Here is a 15,928-nt window from a genome sequence, read left to right as displayed (position 1 = left end):
CAATGGCCGTCTGGGGCTCACTTGGAGGAGAACATCCGTGCCAGAAGCTCTAGCTGTGAATCAGACCCCGGGAATGGGAGGGAACACCGGAGAGCCATTGCTTCCCACATGTTGCAGGGTTGATGACATTTAGCACAACGGAACTGCTGTTTTCTCTTGTGCCTGAGAATAGACCTTACCCCGCAGGCTATAAACCAGCCATCAGATTATTTGAGGAACTTCTGGGATCCTCTTTGAATTCACCCCAAGCCCAGCCTCTGGCATCCTTCCGGGGACGTTTCCCTCTTCTCCTCCTCTGTGTGACCCAGTTCCTGGGCATTAGGGTGCCTTCGGGAGGTGGCCTGGCTCTGAGCCCCCCCCCCTTTCTGCAGCAAACAAGATTCTCCTTGCAATTCCCAAATACTCATTTTGGAGGCCAACAAATATCGCCCTTAAAGCAAAAGAGAGATTCTGTAGCACGCCGGCTCGGAATTCCGCCCGGGCCCCTTGTCAAAGCCGGCATTGCCCCTCGGCCCCGTCACTGACCAGGCGCAAAATGTCACTGACATTAAAAGGTTGTCACACAGAGGAGGGCCAGGATCTCTTCTCCATCTTCCCAGAGTGCAGGACACGGAATAACGGGATCAAGTTACAGGAAGCCAGATTCCTGCTGGACATCAGGAAAAACTTCCTGACTGTTAGAGCAGTACGACAATGGAAGCAGTTACCTAGGGAGGTGGTGGGCTCTTCAACACTAGAGGCCTTCAGGAGGCAGCTGGACAACCATCTGTCAGGGATGCTTTAGGGTGGATTCCTGCACTGAGCAGGGGGTTGGACTCCATGACCTTGTAGGCCCGTTCCAACTCTGCTATTCTATGGTTCTATGACCTTTGATTCTGTGCAATCCTGCGCAGGTGCTGGAACTGCAGTGCCCTCCCCGAGCCAGCGCAGTCGTGAAGGATTGTGTCCGGGCTTGCTTGGATGCCACGTACAAGTACATTTTCGACAACTGCTACGATCTCTACTCTCAACTCATGGACCAGGTCAGTTCTTGGTGGCTTTTCAGCCCCTTCCACATGTTGTTTGCTGTTGGTTTAAAGCACACCTCCCACTCGTGCCCAGGCCCAGCTGTGAGGAACAGATCTTAATCTGAGCTATTTTTATCCAGCCTGTTGCAACAGCCGCAAAGTGTCTTACAAAAGACCAGTTCTAAAAACAATGGATCGGGCCTTTGAAACAAGGCCGATGTCATACGCAGCTATTATATAGCCCAGGACAGGGATGCGAAAAGTGAAGCCTGTGCAGTGCAGCATTCTCCTTGATGCCAGCTCTTGTGACTAATATTTATTTATTTATTGCATATATATCCCACCTTTCTCCCTCCAAAGCACCCAAGGTGGCATACAGAATCCTCTTCCTCCTCTCCATTTTTATGCTCACAACAACAACCCTGTGAGGTAGGTAGGGCTGAGAGTCTGTGACTGGCCCAAAGTCACCCAGGGAGCTTCCAGGGCTGAGTGGGGATGCCTAGTCCAACACTCTGGCCACTACACCGCACGGGTTCACAATCGGTCAATGGAGCCGCCTTATCCAGTGGCAGCGCTCTCAGCGGCACATCAGGGGCTGTTTGGGGAGCAGCAAAGAGCAGGCTGGAACGCCGACTTCCCTGCTTGTTGACATCCCAGAAACATCGGGTAGGAAGGCACTGCTCAGAAGATAGCACCGGAGGCAGTGAGGTTCCACCATGGCTGAAGCCAGCCGGTTCTGGCCTGCGCTTGCTTCATTGATCATCCCAGTCTGGTTTGCACTAAAATGGCTTTTCTCGGTGCAGAGAGAGGCCCTTTTCCCTAAGAACATCAGAAGAGCCCTGCTGGATCAGACCAAGGGTCCATCTAGTCCAGTGTTCTGTTCACACAGTGGCCAAACAGCTGTCGACTAGAGACCAACAAAGCAGGTCATGGTGCAACAGCACTCTCCCACCCATGTTCCCCAGCAAGTGGTGCACACAGGCTTACTGCCTCGAATACCGGAGATAGCACATAACCATCAGGGCTAGTAGCCATGGATAACCTTCTCCTCCAGGAATTTATCCAACCTCCTTTTAAAGCCATCCAAATTGGTAGCCATCACTACATTTTATTTATTTATTACATTTATATACTGCCCCATAGCCGAAGCCCTCTGGGCAGTTTACAAAAGTTAAATCTTGTGGTAGTGAGTTCCATAGTTTAACTATGCGCTCTGTGAAGTACTTCCTTTTATCTGTGCTGAATCTCCCACCGATCAGCTTCATGAGAAGACCCCATTGGGTTCTAGTATTTTGAGAGAGGGAGAAAAATGTCTCCCTATCCACATTCTCCACACCGTGCATCATTTTGCACAACCTCTGTCGTGTGGCGCAGAGTGGTAAGCGGCAGTTACTGCAGCCGAAACTCCCCATGGCCTGAGTTCAATCCCAGCGGAAGCTGGTTCTCAGGCAGCCGGCTCAGGTCGACTCAACCTTCCATCCTTCCGAGGTCGGTAAAATGAGTACCCAGCTAGCTGGGGGAAAGGTAACCGCGACTGGGGAAGGCCATGGCAAACCACCCCGCTACAAAGTCCACCAAGAAAATGTCAGCGAAAGCAGGCGTCCCTCTAGGAGTCAGCAATGACTCAAGGGCTTTGCACGAGAGGTTCCTTTCCTTTCCTATCGTGTCTCCCCTCAGCCTCCTTTTTTCCAAGCTCCGCACCTGTCTTCCAAAGGAAGCAAGGAGGCCTCAGTAGCCAACCTAAAATTGCAACTCCCTTAACTGAGTATCCTTTGGCAACCCTGGCAGGAGGTAAAGCGCTAAGAGTGTCCCTTGCTTTCCTGGAAAAAAGAAGAAATGGGCTGGCTGGATGTTCAGCTGAGATCTGTAATTGGAATCTTCTTTCTTAAAAAAAAAAAGGAAAAAAAAAAAGGCTCCATCCATCCAGAGATTGACGCGCCTCTTGCTTCGCCAGCAGAAGGGGGGGTGCATGTTGCAGCCCTTTGGGGGGTGGGGGTGCTGAGCCCCTCCTTCCTTCATGGCAGCAGCATGATCTGTTGACAGCTGTGATGCATGCGGTGGGGCCGTTTTTGGGATCCACCTGACGGGGAGTGATGTTTGGAACTGCCATTATAACAGGCTGCTTCTGACACGTAACAAGAATCCACTCATTGATGCAAATTGCTGATAGGCTTTTATCCTCCTCCCAGAGCCGCCGCCTGCCCTTTACCGCCATCATTTCTCTCTCCGCTTAATCTCCAAATGACATGCGGACATGTTTCTCATTCACCTCTGCCGTCGGCTGGTGTTTACAAGGACCTGAGCGGCTCCGGCTGTTTTGGCAGTTTTGCCTACCTGACGGGAATATTTTTGAGGCCTCTTCCCAGCTTGATGCGAGGAAAGGTTTCACTTCGCATTGACAAACGTCCTGCTTTGAAAGATGCGTTCTGTGGGTAATCTCAGGCTTGCCAGAGGTGCTCAGTAGCTGCCGAAAGGCGAGGCCTGAAAGGAGAGCCAAGTTTCAGGGCGCACAAGGTCCAAAGGGGAAGGAGGTAGCAAGGAAACGCCAGGCAGAAGGTGGGGGGCCGGAGAGCCGAGGTTGCTCCAGCAAGCGTTTGTAAGCTAGGAGCTCTTACAGCCCCACCCAGGGCTCAGCCGCAGATCATCAGAGGTGCCTTGCAGTGTTCTTGCTTGTGAGAAGAGCCTTCTTTCTGAGCAGCCCTTTACTCATGAGGAATTCTAACTTCTTTGCCTGACAGCCAGCTGAGTCAGCACCCTCCGGTACCTGCGTTCTCTAGGATTAGGTGGGCCCATCTTCCATCTCTGAATCAGAATGAGGATCTATACTTATCCTGAGGTCTATTAGTACTACTGCTGAGGGCTCGGATTCCCCTGACCACTCTTGAAACAGCCTGCTCCTCGGAGATGTTCAGTTCAGGGAGCTGCATCTGCTCTTCTGATGAGGATCCCTCCAGTGGGGAGGGGAGGCATGGCAGATTGGGGCTACGGTTAAAGGAAAGAGACCTGGGCAACTGAATGAAAGCATCCGCTCAGTGTGCAGCAGCTGTGGAAAAGGCAGATTCCTCACGAGGGATTACTGGGGCAGGGATTTGAAAATGAAATGGCCAGTATCATAATGACTTTTTGTAAATCATGGTTATGGCCGCCTTTGGAACACTGTACCATGGACATAGACAACCTGGTGCCCTCCAGATGCTTTGGACAACAACTCCCATAATCCCTGCCCCTTGGCCTTACTGTCTAGGGCTTATGAGCGTTGTAGTCTCAAACATCTGGAGGGCACCAGGTGGCCTAACGCCGCTGTACAGCTTTTGTTCACCATCGCAAAATGGAGGTGGTAGCTCTGGGAAAGGTGCAGAAAAGGGCCGCTGAAATGATGGAGGGGCTGCAGCAAGTCCCCCTAGGAGGAAAAGTTGCAATGTTTAGAGTTTAGGGGGGAAAGCGAGTGAGAGGGAGCCATGAGAGAGGTGTACAAAATCATGCCTGGTGTGGAGAAAGTGGACCGGGGGCGGGGGGAGTTTTTCTCCCTCTCTCCTACAATATTAGACCCCATTGTGGTCATCTCATGAAGCTGATTGGTTGGAGATTCAGGACAGATAAAAGGAAGTGCAGCACAGACTTGACCGATGGAATTCCCTGGAGCGATGGTTGCCAACCTGGATGGCTTTAAAAGAGGATTGGACCAATTCATAGCGGAGGAGGGGAGGTCTGTCCATGGCTATGAGTTGTGACCGGCAGGTGTTTTTGACCAGCCTGCTCTGGGATGCAAGGATGCTCTTCTCAGTGGTGCGCCTGAGGACAGGGTGTGGCGGCTTCTTGTGCTCTGGGCTGAGCAGCATCCTGGGAACACCCACCTATGCACTGCCCTTCCATGCTCCTGCTCACCCTTCCACACTGCCTACCTGGACAGGAGGCTACCAGGCAGGAGCTGAGAGGCCATGGATGGCCCAGCAGTGCCACCAGCGCCACCAGCTCCCGTCCCCAGCAGCAGGGAGGCCGGCCGGCCCAAGGCACTCCCAGCACCCAGCGGGTCTCCTGGAGAAGGCTGCAGCCAGCTGTAGCATCGGCTGTGCCTAGCTTGGAAGGGGCCGGGGGCCGGCTTCCAGCCACCAGGGGAGGACTCCACCCAGAGAGCAGGATGTTCCTGAAAATAAAATCGAATAAATGTTTCTGCAAGGGTTGCTGCAAAGTCTTTCTTCTGCCCGTGTCGTTGGGAGAGGCGTTGATGAAGCCCACAGTTAGCACTGCAGGAGGTGGAGAGATGGGGGGGGGGGGCACGGAAGAGGCTGTTTCTTGGAGAGTTGGCTGTCTTGCTCTCCTGCAGCAAGCCCTGTCGACAGCAGCAACGAGGCAGAGATGCCGAGAATGGCCTCGTCCAGGGGGGTTCATCGTACTTTTTGTAGAAAATAAGAGTCATAGAAAACTCAAGTGGACTTTTCCTCCCCCTTCCCCCCCTCCCCACTAGGGTAAAAAGCAAGAGATTCCTCGGGAGGAACAGGGCCCAACTACGAAGAACCTGGATTTTTGGACGCAGCTGATCACCCTGATGGTTACCATCATTGACGAAGACAAGACGGCCTACACGCCCGTCTTGAACCAGTAAGGACTGTTGCTTGGCGAGGAAGAACGAGGCGGGCCGGAGGCCGTCTCATGAGGGCACCAACCCTCGACCCGGTCTCCTAGGATCTGGTCCGTAAAACATGGCGAAGTGTGTGCACCAGCCAAAAGGTGGTCTGACATCTGAGGAGGCGCTCAGAGGGGCAATTGGAGAATTGTGGGGCAGGAGGGAGGGGAAGGAAGTGGTTGGGACCAGGCCTCCAATCTTTCGAATTAATCCTCCGAAAGAGGCTTTACACAGAACATCTTGTTCAGCGTTTAACTTGTTAACAAAACGTCTCTCTGCGGAGCTGCTCCACAGAGGCTGGAAATGGACCTGGAGGTTGGCTCTGTGCCGCGATCTGAAAATGCCCGATGCAAACACGCTCGCTGGCTTGTGGAGGGGTAGCCTTGGCAGGCATGGGAAAACTCCTGCTCTTCTGCATGGTTTTCCTCGCTGCCCTGCAAATGGCCATCCAGAAAGGCTTGCAGTGCCACGGGGGATGTTGCCCACTTGGCACGAGCGGTGGCTACAGGCCACAGGAATGGCTGAACCAGGGGGGGCTGCGGAGTCCCCAGCCCTGAGCATGACGGCCCAACTTGCGAAGTTGAGCGCAGCGTCGCTTGCAAGAGAGACGCCGTCTCTCGTGATGATTTCTGCCTTCAGGAGCAGCACCGCACAAGCTGGAGTTCTTCTCCGCTTTTGCGCTCTGCATCCCCTGGGAATTAAGATCAGCAAATAAAGAGGATATTTAAAATGTCAGTTCTGCGCAGCACTTCTGAAAGCAAAATAATCCGGAAAAGATTATCTACCATTGAGTCCTGGAACATGCATTAAAAGCTCACTCCTTCCCTTCTCATGGAGCTGAGGTTGTTGCGGACGTTGTGGAAAGGGGCACGGGGCACGACCAGGCAGGCTGAGGGGCCGCTGAACCTGGGCCCAGCCCACCCCGACATCTGGTAACCAAAATAGAAGCTCCCTGCGCTTTGATCCCCTGGTGAATAAACACAACGCACACAAACCCAACACACACACAACTCGCACGGCCATGGCTCAAAATCTTGTCAGCCTGAGGGCTTTTGAAGGCAGCCACTTCCACGCTCTCCTGCCTGCCTGCCTGCCTTCCTGGGATTTGTTTCATCTGTCCCAACGATGCTCCTGTGGGGTAGGCCGCAACCTGAGCCACAATTCTAGACCAAAGCCCTTCCCTTGGAGGGCGTCCCTGATGCTGAAGAGCCCCACGGGGCCACACGGGGCTTGTCCCCGCAAGCAGAACTGACAGCAGCCTGTGCTCGCTTTTTTCCAGGTTCCCCCAAGAACTGAACATGGGCAAAGTCAGTGCCGAGATCACCTGGACCCTTTTTGCGCAGGACATGAAATACGCCCTGGAAGGTAAGGAGGAGGAAGCACAGTCCGCAGCGAAGCTAAAACCTGTTTCCGGGATGGGGAGGGACTGTGTGGTGGGGGGTGGCGTTCATGGGCTGGAACGGCCTGGGAGGAAAATGCTTTGTTTCGTATGGAGAAGTTGACAGTGTGGTCAAAACGTCTTCCTGCTCAGGAAAATTAGCCGGCACACAAGGAAGGGAGCCCAAAGTATTTAGTTCTCCTCAAATAGAAAAACAAGTTGAGGCACAAAGAGGGGCCCTGGGCATCTGCTTGAGCACCACATGTGTTTCACAGGTCAGCTCCCCCCACCCCCAACACTGTCCTCCTCGCCCCCTCACCCATCCATCAGGCTCTCTGGCTGAGATGGAGACTGCAGGGCGTCTGTCACAAGCAGGCAGCAAGGATGGCCAGATGACTCATGGGTGCAAGCCAAGCCACCCGTCAGAGGTGAAGACATCTTGAGTACCGTTTTTGATAGAAAGGGAGGGTGGTATGTATGTAAGTCGATAAATGACAAAGGAGTAAACCAGGTCGTTAAAAGGAATCTTCGTCTCCAAGAATCAGGAGGGAAATTCCTTCTGCACCCCAACATTTATACTGTGTGTGGATGAGCACCAACCCGTCTCCCTTTCTTTAGTCCTTTGGACCCAGTTCACTTTGAACTGCTGCTAAACCTGTTGAGAGGCTAGAATCCATCCCTACGGTTGCCATGCAGTGGCAGAGGGCTGCATGACTGGCTTCTCCCCTGCAACTGTTGACTGAGTGAGCGTGGATGTGAAGCCATGGTTCCTGGCTGCAGCCCACACAAAGAGAAGGAGAAGGAAGGAAACACGGGGTGGAACGGGGAAAGGGCCGTGGCCCAGCACCAGGACTCCTCGGAGACTGAAGCAACAGGATCTCTGAGCTGGCACCAGAATCCGTGCCTGGTTCTTCTGAGCTGGGCCACCTGACCCCCCAGGAGCTGCCACTGCAACCTGACACTCTTCTAGGGAACAGGGAGACCTGAGGAACAGTTTCTAACCGGCTCCTCACGCCTGCATCCTTCACTCCCCAGCAGAAGCCAATGCCTACAAGAAAAAGCAGCTGGCCCTTTAACAGCCAGGTAGAGCACCTGAGTGGGTGGAGCTTCTAGAAACGCTATCCTGGCAGAACGAAATATCCCTCCCCTGCAGTCAGGGGAGTGGAACTGCAGTGTTGCTCTCCATGGTTCTGAAATCAGTGTCTAGCCATGAGAAGGTACCTGCAGCGCTAGCCGTGGTGCTGAAGTCTTTCTCGTCTCGGGCTTATTTGCCTAAGCTGTCACCCAGAGCAGAGAAGACTGTTGGAGCCAAGAGGAGGCCAATGCCAGCAGGACAGCTGGGGTGCACAGTCCAGATGGGCACCACTCCACAGCTGACTTGGAGTGAAAGTCAACTCATTTGCAAAAGGCCCAAAACCGATTCCGGTCAGGCTGCTGAAAAGGGACCTTATCACAAGGCTGAAGAACAATAGTGGAAGAGACGAAACTCCAATGCAAAGGGCAGGTTGTTCTAAACAAGGGTGCGTCCTACTCCATTTCTTATTTGGAAATGTGCGATCCAAGCAGCCAAAGAGTTTCTGAAATACTGCTTACGATTAATAGAAATATTCAGTCTCTCTGCTGAAAAGGTAAACTCTCTCTCTCTCCAGGGTCAGAGACAGCAAATTCCTGCCATGCTTATTTCTTTTGCCACTGTGTGGAGACCCACAACCCCTCAGCTGGCCCCCTTCGCATGGGATGGGTCAGCATCGCCACTGTCACAGCTAGCACCAGTCCAGGCAGTAGTTGAAACTTGGCAAGCCCATTAAAAGAACAGCATTCTTCTTGCAAAATGCCCCCAAATAAGTTTAAAAAACGCCCAGGGCTGGTTCAGAGCACCCATAGTTGCAGGGTTATACAACTTGTTGAATAAAATCATATGGGCAAATGGAATTTTAATATCGAATAAAACCAAATGTTGCGCTCAGAGTATTAAAAAAAGCAATACTGGAGTGCCTTCAGCTATTAAAAAATGTTTTGGAGAATGCAGGACGACTGTAGTGAATTCTCTCCATTTCTACTTGGTTGTTTGCACCCAGCAATCCAATTAGGTTTTAAAAGATTAGTATTTTGTGTAGACATCTGAGAACTGGAGCAGAAAGTGGTGGCTTCAGGAAGGAAGGAAGGATCTTTTCTTCCAGTTAAGATGCTGCTTAACAATAATTAGCTTGAAGTAATTGCTTAAAACATTTCCCAGTGCCATTACGGTACTGCAAAGAACACACAGTCCTCCCAGCTCAACAGCTTCTGCCCACGTTTGGGAACAAGTCGACATACAAGGGGAAGGGACCAGATCCTGCAGTGAGGAAATATACACCCAGTCGGTCCTAGTCCTAAAGAAAACCAGCGTATGTACAATCGATGTCTCTGCTCAAAACACTCCTTACCCACAGAAGTCCACAGTGGTTTGGTGCTCTCAAGCTTCAGCTTTGGATCAGGCCATTGGCGGTTTAACCCTATAGCCCCCCATAGCCTTCTTTCCACATCATATAAGAATAGTTGTTGCTGTTGAATCACCCCCCTGATTGAGATTGGCAGAAGCCACAGGCCACCCAAGAGCCTGGCAGAAGTAAATGCAAGGAGTGAGCTCAGACACTGGAGAAGGTGGATTCAGCTGCATAGTTGGTGGAGATTTCAATCAGGAGAGGGGTAGAAATTAGGGGTGTGCTCCGCTTCTAATCGGACCGGAGAATCAGTAGCGGAGTGGGGGGGCTTCGCCTGCCCTTAAGGCGGAGGCGAAGAGGATTGGGGGGCCGGCGGAGCGTGGCGAAGAGGATCGAGGTGAAGGCGGATCCTTCGCCTCGATCCGGAGCTCCGCTGGAAAGGTGAGTGGGGTTTACCGGGCCCTGCCGTTGTCGCTATCACCCATGCGGCGACAGCAGCAGGGCCCAGTAATGCCCCCCGCCCTCCTCTCCTTTACCTGCCTCCGTCCGCGGTCCGTCAGCGTCTCCAATTGAGCCCGTGGTTCCAGCAGGAAGTCTGGGCCGCACTTGCGGCCCAGACTTCCTGGTGGAACCACGGGCTCAATTGAAGACGGCGACGGACCACGGACGGAGGCAGGTAAGGCCCCCGTCCTCCTTACCGGGCTCTGCCGCCGTCGCCGCATGGGCGGCGATGGCGGCAGGGCCCGGTAACCCCCCCTATGGGGGGGGACCGGAGCTCCGATCCGGATCCGGAGCTCCGAGCGGAGCGGAGTGGGCACAGGCGGAGTGGGGGCGGGGCGGAGCGGGCCGATCCGAAAATGGCGGATCTTAAAGTGAAGCGGAGTGGGGGGTCTGTGCACACCCCTAGTAGAAATATAATATGTGAAATATAATAAATGAAAGGAGAGACGTCCGCCACTGAAAAGCACCCCTGCCTCTCCTTGGGACCTTGTGTCCAGAAGTATGCAAGGGATGGACGTACATCACGTTCACCCATGGCCACTCCATCCCATTTCTGCACGTTTTTAAAAATCTACATGAAAATTCCCATCGGAGTTCCTATTGTAAAAATATTCTTCTCAAAATGATGCATTGTAAATGCTTGGGGATCCCAGCCCAACCTCCCCTCTCTGGATGCTTGCTTGATAGGGTCAGAAGCACTGCCCCCATTTCCAGAACTGTTGTATGTTCCTGCCTTGAGCAGCTCTGCTTGACTTCTTGGAGATGGGTTAGCCAAGATATTAGAATCATAGAATAGCAGAGTTGGAAGGGGCCTACAAGGCCATCGAGTCCAACCCCCTGCTCAATGCAGAAATCCACCCAAAAGCATCCCTAACAGATGGTTGTCCAGCTGCCTCTTGAAGGCCTCTAGTATGGGAGAGCCCACAACCTCACCAGGCAACTGATTCCATTGTCGTACTGCTCTAACAGTCAGGAAGTTTTTCCTGATGTCCAGCTGGAATCTGGCTTCCTTTAACTTGACCCCGTTATTCCGTGCCCTGCACTCTGGGAGGATCGAGAAGGGATCCTGGCCCTCCTCTGTGTGACAACCTTTTAAGTATTTGAAGAGTGCTATCATGTCTCCCCTCAATCTTCTCTTCTCCAGGCTAAACATGCCCAGTTCTTTCAGTCTCTCTTCATAGGGCTTTGTTTCCAGACCCCTGATCATCCTGGTTGCCCTCCTCTGAACACGCTCCAGCTTGTCTGCGTCCTTCTTGAATCATGGAGCCCAGAACTGGACGCAATACTCTAGATGTAGAGTGTTTTCAATAGAGAGGAACCAGTACCTCACGTGATTTGGAAGCTATACTTCTATTGTACGATTGGAAAAGATTTCTGCAGGATCTCTGGAGACCTCTACATGCCCCACAGTGGCATCTGGTTGCACAGGGATCCCAAAGCACCATGTTGCTGCAGTTCCATCTCTGCCTAGGTGGTGTTGCAGGACTCGGGTCAGAATCTGCCCCAGCCGGCCAGCTGTGGTTGGTAACTCGAAGATGGATTGCTTCCTCTCCTGATAGAGTTGGGCGGTTGGTGTGATGCAAATGCCACCGACAGGGTTTGTTGCTGGTTGGCTTTCTTTTTTTCTTTCTTCTTTTCTTTCTTTTATCTATTGCATTTCTATACTGCCCAATAGCTGAAGCTCTCTAGGTGGTTCACAAAAATTAAAACCATCAAGTAGAATTCAAGTTAATAAAACAAACCACAGTATAAAAACACAATATAAAAGCACAACCAGGATAAAACCAAGCAGCAGTGCAGAGATTTATAAAGATTTAAAACAGCAAAGTTGAAAGACTAGTATGGTAAACGGTTAAAACGTCTCTGGCTAGCTTTGTCACTATCCGTTTTGTCCTGGCTGGTGGACTTTCCAAAGGCCAAGCCAGGCCAAGGCGACAGTGTCTGAGCTGGGCAGCAGCCCTCACCACCCCCGGCCTGCTTTTTCTTTCTCTTCTTCTCTTTTTAACTTATAAGGCCTGTTATTTCTTTAGACAAAGTTATAAACTTGAGTGGGTGCAACGTGGCAGGTTGTCACTATCTGACTGCCCTTTGTTGCAATGCTCCGTGGTGACATCGCCAGAGTCTTCGGACCAAAGAAGGAGATTGTGCCGGGAGGCAGGGAGGGGGAGCGATATGCTTATTTGTGAGTCATTTTGACGAAGACGCCGATGATGACAATGCTCACAGAAGAGCCGGCATGCGCTTTGTTGGTGCCCTTAAAATCCAGCTCCGCTCTGCACTGGATTGCGGTCTCCGGGGGCCCTTCTGCTCTCCTGGCTGATTGAGGGATGCTTCATGGCACTGAAAACACTTTTTGCAACTCAGTGCAAGATCTTTGCCAGGTGCAACACAGCTGTCTTGCTCCTGCAAACACGCCCTGGGAGGGGCATCCAGCAAGGAAGGGGCGTTTGTGAGCTTTGACCTTGGATGAAGTGGCTGAAAGCCACGTGTGCCAGTCGCAAGACCGTTGCCTGTTGGAGAGGGGGTCTTTTATCCCCCCTTGCTCTTGTTTCTGTCCTCCAGTGGGGTAGGATGTCCAGCTCAACTGCACAACTGTTGGAGACACAGGAGCCCTGTCCTCTTTTTCATCTGGTCACCCTATTTAAAAGGGTAAATTGGATAAATTCATGGAGAAGTCTATGAATGGCTAGTAGTCCTGATGGTTCTGTGGTACCTTCAGTATCAGAGGTGGTATGCTTATATACACCAGTTGTTGGGGAACATGGGTGGGAGGGTGCTGTTGCATTTGAGTTCTGCTTGTGCGCTTTCTACTGGCAGCCGGTTGGCCACTGCGAGAACCGAATGCTGGAGTAGATGGACCCTTGGTCTGATCCAGTATGGCTCTTCTTATGTTCCGTGTGCCTGGCTGGAGAGGAGTTGGTCTGCCCCAGCATAGTTTGTCTGTCTGTTGAGGCAGATGGAGAGCGATCAGGAGGAGGAGGAGGTGGTGATGGTGGTGGTGGTAGTCATGGGCTTCGGTTCTGCCTTTCAGCCAAGCCGAAAGTTCGAACCCTGATATGTGGTCTGTCCCTCATGGGTGATGGAAACCCATCCTGCTGGCAACCTTTGAGGTGGACAGTCTGGAATCCAGATGTTTCTGACTTTCCACCTCCTGAGTGAACTGGTGCTCCAGGGCCTTAGGGAACCCCTCCATGCCATTTCGCACAGCTGCCCTGAGAGGGTGATAGCAGCAATGGTCCTTGCCCGGTTGTGCGAATACAGAGATGCATCTGGGTCTTCCTCTTCCTTCAGCCCTGCCGTCGCCGCTGGAAGTGAGCTGCCACAGTCTGCCTCATCACATTATGTGAACTATTTCTTTAGCTACGCCGCCTTTCAACCCGATTGGGCGGGCCCAGAAGACGTGCGAGAGGGAGGCAGGAGAAGCAGAAGGCGGCAGCCAACCCCCCACCCCTCAATTCACAATAGCTGTCCTTCAACTCCCCCTGCCCTCCCCAGCTGGGGAAAGAGAAGGGATCCCGACACATACCGTCATTTAAATACAAAATCTGTGGAGGAAAAGCAAGCCGCAGGGGATTTTGTGTTTCTCATTGTGTTTAGGTTTGGAACTATGTCATGTTTTAACTGACGCACCTACAAAATTGAAGAAGTGGCAGGGTGGATAAAAATCAATGATTTCTTTAAAAAAAAAATTAAAAATCGTATTTTTTTTAATAAAATGCTTTTTGAGAAAAAAACTATCTAAAAATAGTTTTCTGTTTAAGATACATTATAGTCCCAAAGTTATTCATCATGAAATAAGCATTAGTTTTTAATTATGTAGCATGAGGCTGTATATTCATGCAGTTTTCAAATTTTTTGGTAAATGAATTCCATTAATCCATTCAGGTAATGATTATTTTTCTCCTTCCAATAAAGTACAGCAGAAAAGTTGTCCAAATATGAATAATTAACCTGTTAAACTGGAGATAGTTCACCTCGCAATAATTTCAAAATTATCTATCTATGATGTGTTTCTAATAGTATAACCAAATCAGTATTTTTGATGTAACTGTAAAACTAATCTGAAAAGTTGTTATTCTAAAAATGGAACCTTCATCTGGTTGTGAATATTAAGATTATACCAGCAAGAATGAGTCTTTGGTAACTCTGAGTTGTGTAAAATATGTATTAAGCTTATAGTGAGGAAGAGTGCACTTTTTGGGGGGGGGAGTCACATGATAAAATCAAGACTTTCTGAGTAGTGATTTAAATCATGATTTAAATCAAATTGATTTAAATCAAATCCACCCTGAGAGGTGGCCAAGCACCAACCGCCGACACCCCCTTCTCCAATTTCCACCACCACAGACACTCCAGCTGTTCCATGTCAGGGGTGCTCTGGATGTAGGCGTACTCTTTGACAAACCACTCTTTTGATCTTCCCAGTCTGACAGATGTTTTTTAAGCCTGCGATCTGTCTCCGAAGGAGGGAAGCGCACATGAATCGCGTCGGCACAGAAGGCCGGGCGGAGGAAGGCACTCCCGTCACCTTGAGAGCCGTGTGCAGGCCCGTTTTGCCCTTGGGCTTCTGTTACACAAGACTCAAGGCCTCCTTTTGAAACCGTTGCTGTCAGATCTTCCAAACCCTTTGGCGGGGGTGCCCAAAGCCAGTCACTCGTGACGCTGTCGTGGAGGGAAACACACCTCGCTCTCTGTCTTCATGCCTCAGATAAGAAACTAAAGCCGGCCTCTCATTGATAGCATGAAATATTGTTTGGTTCCAGACTTTGGTTCCATTCTCAGAGGCTGTGAAAACTGACTGCCTCTTCCCTGGCACATCTGAGTTGTTAGTTTGCAAGGGTTGATGGAAGAGAGCCCAACGCCACTCCAGCTTTGCTCTGGCTTGCTCGTCTCTGTTCCAGCTTCAAGACCTTGCATGTGGAGCGAGAGGGGGATCCGGTTTTGCAGCAGTAAAGGACAGATCTTGGGAGGGTGGGTCTGATACCACTCTCACTGCGCACACACACACACCGCTCACTTCTGGATGGCTCACATCTCCCGGAATCATCAAGCTGGAGCTCCCAGCTCAAAGATGTGCTGAGGAGGCCACTGGCTTTGACAGTTTTAAAATGAGATTGGACTGATGGGGGGGAGGGGGGTCTACTAATAGCTACTAGTCCTGATGGTTAGATGGAAATGCCACATTCTGAGACCCAGGCCACAAGCGCAGGCATGGGCAAATGCCCCCCCCTGCATGCTTGTGGGCTTCCTGGAATTATCTGGTTGGCCACTGGGAGAAGGAAACAGGAGTCAGGAGGCCCGGAGTCACCTTGGTCTGATCCAGCCACAGGCCCTTCTGGGGTTCATTTGGGATTTTAGGCCAAAATAAATATGGTGTTGAATGCTATTTGCAGTCCTGACAGATGGTTCAGCTCTAGGAGGGTATTATGTGAGCCAAAGCCATCTTGCAGCGCCCGTTGGACTGTATCTTGCTCCCGTTGGACTGTAACTTGCTTCCGTGTGACTTCTACAGCCATTTGCACAGACTGTACCTGCTATTCCTGCCCATGCATTTCAGAAGGAAAATGAATTTTGTTGGTCAAGAAATGACAACATGAGAACATCACCCAGAACTTCCCTTGAAGAAAAATGGAAAGCTATTGACTTGGGACTGCAAGAGGCCATGATTATCTTGGATCAACAACAACAACAACAATAATAATAATGTCCCACCTTTTTCCAATACTGGGACTCAAGGCGGTTTACAAGATTAAAACATGTACAATTATAGAATCATAGAATAGTAGAGATGGAAGGGACCTACAAGGCCATCGAGTCCAACCCCCTGCTCAATGCAGGAATCCACCCTAAAGCATCCCTGACAGATGGTTGTCCAGCTGCCTCTTGAAGGCCTCTAGTGTAGGAGAGCCCACCACCTCCCTAGGTAACTGGTTCCACTGTCGTACTGCTCTAATAGTCAGGAAGTTATTCCTGATGTCCAGCCGGAATCTGGCTT

General features: G+C 51.2%; 1 protein-coding gene across 1 annotated transcript in view; it reads left to right on the top strand.

Annotated features, from left to right (window-relative positions):
- UNC13C (unc-13 homolog C) overlaps nt 1–15,928 on the top strand; it is a 127,275-nt gene that overhangs the window by 76,976 nt on the left and 34,371 nt on the right. Inside the window, exons 16-18 of the mRNA XM_063142235.1 lie at nt 894–1,022; nt 5,473–5,606; nt 6,911–6,996. Coding sequence (XP_062998305.1) covers nt 894–1,022; nt 5,473–5,606; nt 6,911–6,996 — 349 coding nt within the window. The remainder of the gene's footprint in view (nt 1–893; nt 1,023–5,472; nt 5,607–6,910; nt 6,997–15,928) is intronic.

Source organism: Elgaria multicarinata, chromosome 16 (assembly GCF_023053635.1).
Source record: "Elgaria multicarinata webbii isolate HBS135686 ecotype San Diego chromosome 16, rElgMul1.1.pri, whole genome shotgun sequence".
In the NCBI taxonomy this organism is placed as follows: Eukaryota; Metazoa; Chordata; class Lepidosauria; order Squamata; family Anguidae; genus Elgaria; species Elgaria multicarinata.
The sequence above is the reverse complement of the archived record's forward strand: the minus strand, read 5'-3'. Positions and strand labels throughout refer to the sequence as shown.